The 5,970-nt window shown below is 37.3% G+C and overlaps 1 protein-coding gene across 1 annotated transcript; it reads left to right on the top strand.

Annotated features, from left to right (window-relative positions):
• Positions 1-3,911: 3,911 nt before the first annotated feature.
• On the top strand, positions 3,912-5,649 carry LOC114176645 (RING-H2 finger protein ATL52-like). Its single transcript, XM_028061755.1, has one exon. It carries the CDS (start codon positions 4,406-4,408, stop codon positions 5,483-5,485), a length of 1,080 nt encoding a protein of 359 aa, XP_027917556.1. The 5' UTR covers positions 3,912-4,405; the 3' UTR covers positions 5,486-5,649.
• Positions 5,650-5,970: the final 321 nt, after the last annotated feature.

Here is a 5,970-nt window from a genome sequence, read left to right as displayed (position 1 = left end):
AGACAGTGGAATTATGTCCTAGTAGTGAGGCGTCACCACGAGGACTTCACGGAATTACACCCCTACAAGAGGCACCACCACGTGGTCTTCGTGGAATTACGTCTTGGCCTTGAGGCACCACCACGTTACCCTCATGGAATTACGTCCTGATCTCGAGGCATCACCGTGAACTCTCACCTCGAGGTTCATGGAATTAGGTCCAATAGCTGAGGCACCACCGTGGACTCCCCCTAGAAGGGCCCACGAAATTATGTCCATAAGATGATGCACCACCACAAACCCTGCTACAAGGGTCATGGAATTACATCCTACTCCAACATTACTCATACATTATCACCCAATCATGAAGTTCCTATGCATACTATTAACATGTCATTTAGTATGAATGATCAACCATCAATCATATCTCATGCCAAGCTCATTATCAATTCATTTGTTTCCACCCATAACATACATAATACATGCATATCCACCCCCTTCATATAATAAATCAATGAACCAACCCATCAAACAACCAACAACATTCATGAAACGAAAATAGCAAAAACCCAAACGAGGTCTCGCTCAAGCAGGGAGTCCTCGCTCAGGCGAGAGGGGTGCTCTCGCTCAAGCTGCAGACTCTCGCTTAGGCGAGACTACAACAGTGGCCCTGGAGAATTTCGTGAGCTCTCGCTTAGGCGAGGCTGTCTCGCCTGAGCGAGACAGTTCGTCGCTAAAAAACATAGCCCATCGCCTGGGCGAGCGCTCGAGCAGAAAAACTAGGCGAGTTCTTGCTATTCTCGCCTAGGCGAGACGAGCTCGCTTGGGTGAGAATATCAGTTCTCTCCCACTGTTCCGCGCGTGTTCAACCAGGAACCCATTCACAACAACACCAAATGCATTTGTACAGTATCCTAATCAGTACACTATCACCAGAAACATGAAACAGAATTGAAAGCATGCAAAAAGTGAATTAAAACATGAATCATAGCTTCCCTTACCCGAAACTAGCTAGAACGAGGTTCAACTCCAACAGCGGGACGCAACAGTACTAGGAAGAGGTGAGCGAGATGAATCAAGAAGATGAACTGAGCTCACTGGATTGAGATTGAGTAAACCCTAGCAGAGCTCTGAGGATGGGTTAAGGACTTGACGGCTGCGTTTTCTACGAATCAAGAGAAAAGATTAGGCTAGGGCAGACTTAGGGTATGGTTCTCCTTTTTGGGCCAGCCCTAGGCCCGACCAACTTTGGGGCAGCCCTTAAGGATTTAGGCAGAAAATAAATGGGTCTTACAGATTATCAATAAAACAATAATCGGGAGGAAAATACTTCCAATTATATCAAGCCTTTCCGTTTAAATATTATTTATACCTTTTTGACATATGGAATTAAGGTAAGAATTAAAAGTATGTGACAAAATATCAAAGCCATTAAAACCATATAGCAAGAAAGAAAGCTTCTTATACAAAGAAATAAAAATGTGAAATATCATTTTTGTAAAAGTGATGATAAGATTGTTTGATCAACTTGGATAGGTTAATTGATTTTGTTGTATGAGTGTTCAAACTAAACCGATCCAAAAATTTGAGAATAGATTAAAATAAAAAATAGGTGGATTTAAATAATTTTTCTCATAACCAAATGACTTGTTTTTGAGTATGTGTTTTGACACTTTGAAACCAATTCAAACAAAACCAAAAACAATTATTTAAGTATTATTATATTATTGATTATTTCACTTACATACAAGATATGTGTGTGCGAGGAAAATACTTAATGTATTTATCTTAATTTATGCTTATAAATATGTGACAAAAGAATGACAAAGAATCTTTAATATAGAAACGAGGTACAGTAAACATTCGTTTAAATTCGTATTTTGATCTTGAAAGTTTTATATGGATTTAATTGAAATATAGATTTATGAAATTTTAAGAGTCATATTATCGTATGAAATATTATTGGTTATATAATTTCAGAATGAAATATTATGAGTGTTGAGAATTTTAGATATTGTAAGAGAAATATAACATAATATAAAGTCAATGTGATTTTTTTTTTAAAATAAAGTCATAAAATTATTTATCTGAAAATTTTTTCTTTTTAATTGTGAATTTAGGGAAATACGGACTCGATGAAGAATTATATGTTAACTCTATATTATTAACATTGGGAAGAAAAGTAAAAACGTATGGAATCCCTAATAGAAGGTTTTGTACTACATGGTGGAAGTTTCACCTTCAATTGAAGTTCAATTTTGCGCTCTGACTGTTGTAGTGGGAAAGTAGGGTTAAGAGTTTCGAATTCGAGGTGGGCTTGAGGATGGGCTTGGACGTGTTTCAGATTAAGGTTTATCAGGCCCAAAGATTTCACTTTTTTAATACACAACCCAAAGTTATAATTATTTATTATATTTCTCGTCTTTACCACTGATACGTTTTTTTCACCCTGCTAAAGATACCCGAACAGATATATTCACGAAAAAGAAAGAAGCAGCTTATAATGGACATGAAACAGAGGATCTCTTTTTAAATTGATCTGCAACATACTCAAAAAGGGCTCATATCAAGAATTTCTTGGTTTTTGTGCACATCATTGGGCTACTCGTTTCTAACGACGGCTGGTTATAGCATCAGGATGACACACATTTCTAACAAAGTAACACTTCAAAACTATATCTATCTATCTATATATAGATACATAGTACAACTTCATTTCATCTAACGGAAATCCGTACAAGTCTTACTGTATTATACATGGACATTTTTCTGAGAAACCAATGTTCTGCTTTTTTAAGAACAAAATCATGTCGACATATTTCATCCAATTATATCATTGAGACAATGTTTGTACTAACACCAAGTAGATCTTCTTTCATGAAGTGTGACATAATGAAGAGTTAAATGCAGTGAAAGAAGATAAGATCATACGTGATATTTAACCACAAAATACCGTGACTTCCCAGATTGAAAAAGGAGAAAATTTATAGGGTCCCTTGTTTTAGAGCAAATGGTTGGTTAAGTGCTTATTGAAAGAAAAGTGAAAATTATAATTGATCACAAGCTTTAAAACAGACCATAATTTTACCCTTTTTTTTTTCTTACTGCACCTTTATTCCGTCATGAATATATGCATCATGATGTCAAATGAAGCAGCAATATAATTAGGTTACCAAATGAGTAAAGGATTTGTTGTCGTGTAACACAAGGTTTGGTTTATCGTTATCTGTATGTGTTTTAGATGATAGGGGTACCGTTGAAGATTACACATTTTAATATTGGAATATTTCCTTACAAAGAAGTTAATCAGTTGTTCAGAAGTTATGGAAAAAAAGATATTTACTGAGGAGAAAGAATATACATATGCAAAGTAAAATAGGATATAGTCATAGATATAAAGTTCCCCAAAGGAAATATGATGAATAGAGAAAAGACAGTGGAGCACCATGTCTTATTAAATAGAAAAAGTGCAATTGTTCCCAGCAAAATAGATTCGTTGCTACTTTTTGTGAAGTCTTTTTTAAAGAACACTGTGATTTTTGCTTACATTCAAGTAAGTATTCACCACAGAAGCAGCAAGTTTCTTTGTGTTTTTTTACAGGGCTTATGCTTAATAGGCTGAGTGATAAACAAGTTAAGAAATTTATAGCATAACCCCACTTCCATGTGAGGTACAACTAACTTGGCGGCCAAATTATCTCCTCCCATAGCTGTAGGCATTAATGAACTCTTGTTAATCTATAAGGTTTTTGCTTCACAATTCATGAAGAATTTAAATCTCATTCAATTGGATGCTACTATAGGACAAAAAGAAAAATGAAAAAGCATTCATCATTTTAATAAATTCCCAACCAACATCACCACCCGTACTTCTCTCTCTTGGTCAACAAAACAATTTCAACCAAGATATATAAACTAGAGGAAAAAAAGAAGCTATGAACAGCAAAAGAAAAAGAAGTGGGAAAAAGAAAAGAAAAGTTAAAGTCTTCCTTCCAACCAGAGACCTCCAATTTTCCTTATCGTTCCCTTGCTTTCCATCTAAAAGCATTTGGCCTCTCATTCACGTTTTCTCTTGTCTTCAACCAGACGTGAGTTCTGCTATCTCTCTCTCTCTCTTTCTCTGCATTCTCTTCTTTCCCTTTCTCTACCACTCATAAGCATTTCCCTTTATTTTGTACCTATATGCTTCTTTTCATTGTTTTGACATAAAACTTTTTCACCCATTAATTTTCCTTCCTTATAATGTAATGTACAAGTCTCTTCTGCTTCCTGCTATGTTATTTAAGTCGTGTTCTTTCGTCCTCAGAGCTGTTAAACTGTCATTAATATAGCATCTTTCTCTTGTCGGAAAATGAAAACCATGATTCCTAGATAATTCATGAGTTAGTATATACTCTTTATAGTTAGTGTGTGTGTGTGTGTGTCCATGGCCGCTGTTGGAAACCCCAGAACGTGGATTCCATATATGAACAGCAAAGACTGTTCTCAAGGATTTTGCAGCTTGTACTGTCCACAGTGGTGTTACATAGTGTATCCTCCTCCTCCACCTTTTGAGTACCCTGATGATGATTCAAGCCCAAATTTCTCCCCTCTTGTCATTGCAATCATTGGTATTTTGGCCACTGCTTTTCTTCTGGTGAGTTACTACACTCTCATATCCAAGTACTGTGGCCCCAGAGGGTCTGCACGCAGAGACTCAAACGACGACTTCCAACCCACTCACAACCCCCCTCTCCAAGAACCATGGAACGCTTCAACCACGGGTCTTGACGAGGCTCTCATCAAATCCATTGCAGTTTTCAAGTACAAGAAAGGGGATGCAGGTTCTGTTGGAGTCACGGATTGTTCAGTTTGTCTCAGCGAGTTCGAAGACGACGAAAGTGTTCGACTTTTGCCAAAGTGCAGCCACGTTTTCCATGCCCCTTGCATCGACACTTGGCTCAAGTCTCACTCTAGCTGCCCCTTGTGTCGTGCTGCCATATTCACTTTCAACGCTTCTGTTCCTCGGGCTCACGCCCCAGAAGAAGATGCCCCTTCTTCGAGGAATGAAACTTCTTCTGAGAATGAAAGTGTTGGAAACGAGTACGGAGTGGTGGTGATGTTGGAAGAAGAAAGCATACACCATTCTCGGGCTTATCCAAAGCCTGCATTGCGTGCTTTCAGTGACTTGAGTAGTTTCCAGGGCAGACACAGAGTGATTGAGATAAGAGACGAAGTTTGTGAGTGTGAATCCGTTGGAAGGTCAGTGTCCATGGATCATTCGTTTCAAAGTGGTGTTTCTGTTGCTGATGTGTTGCGAATGCATGAAGAGGAAGATTCCCAAGTTGAAGGGTGTGGTTCTTCTTCTACTGAAGCTGGTCCATCAAAGAGATCACGCGGAGAGAGGTACAAAACAAGGGTTTTGCATTGTGTGTTGAGTCCAATTGCAATGAAGAGATCGTTTTCCAGCGACAGATTCTCAGTTACCAAAAGTAGCAGAGCAAGACAGGGAACTATACCCATCTGAGAATTTCGTTTCTGTAAGACGAGTTTCATCAAGTTTCTGCATAACAGAGGTGATTAATCTGCTTTGGAACGTGATAATTTACAGTAATATCTTTTTGGATCCTTGAATTAACAAATAACGATTTTCATTAAAGATATCAAATGCCATGTTTTCCTGTTTGTTTACATAAGCTCTGTCGAGTTAGAATGTTCTTAAAATGTTAACGGAAGGTTATTTTCCGTGGGAATTCAACGTGATATATAGAAAATTTACATAACTACCTTAGTTAGACTCGTTGAAAAGTGTAGCACCCTAAATAAAATACTTCAACCTTATAAATATACACTCCCTCTACTCAAAATAAAATAATTTCATATGGTATATCATACAAAAACAGATAAATATCAATATTAAATGCATCCTCTTTTGTATCAATATTCAAAAATCATCGTGATAACAACTTTTCTTAAGACTTGACTTTGCTCTCCAAGTCCAACATTTCATGC

This window comes from Vigna unguiculata, chromosome 3 (assembly GCF_004118075.2).
Source record: "Vigna unguiculata cultivar IT97K-499-35 chromosome 3, ASM411807v1, whole genome shotgun sequence".
NCBI lineage: Eukaryota > Viridiplantae > Streptophyta > Magnoliopsida > Fabales > Fabaceae > Vigna > Vigna unguiculata.
The sequence above is the reverse complement of the archived record's forward strand: the minus strand, read 5'-3'. Positions and strand labels throughout refer to the sequence as shown.

Excerpts from the sequence above, each read along its gene's own strand:
- LOC114176645 (XM_028061755.1), top strand. The coding sequence starts at position 4,406 with ATGGCCGCTGTTGGAAACCCCAGAACGTGGATTCCATATATGAACAGC.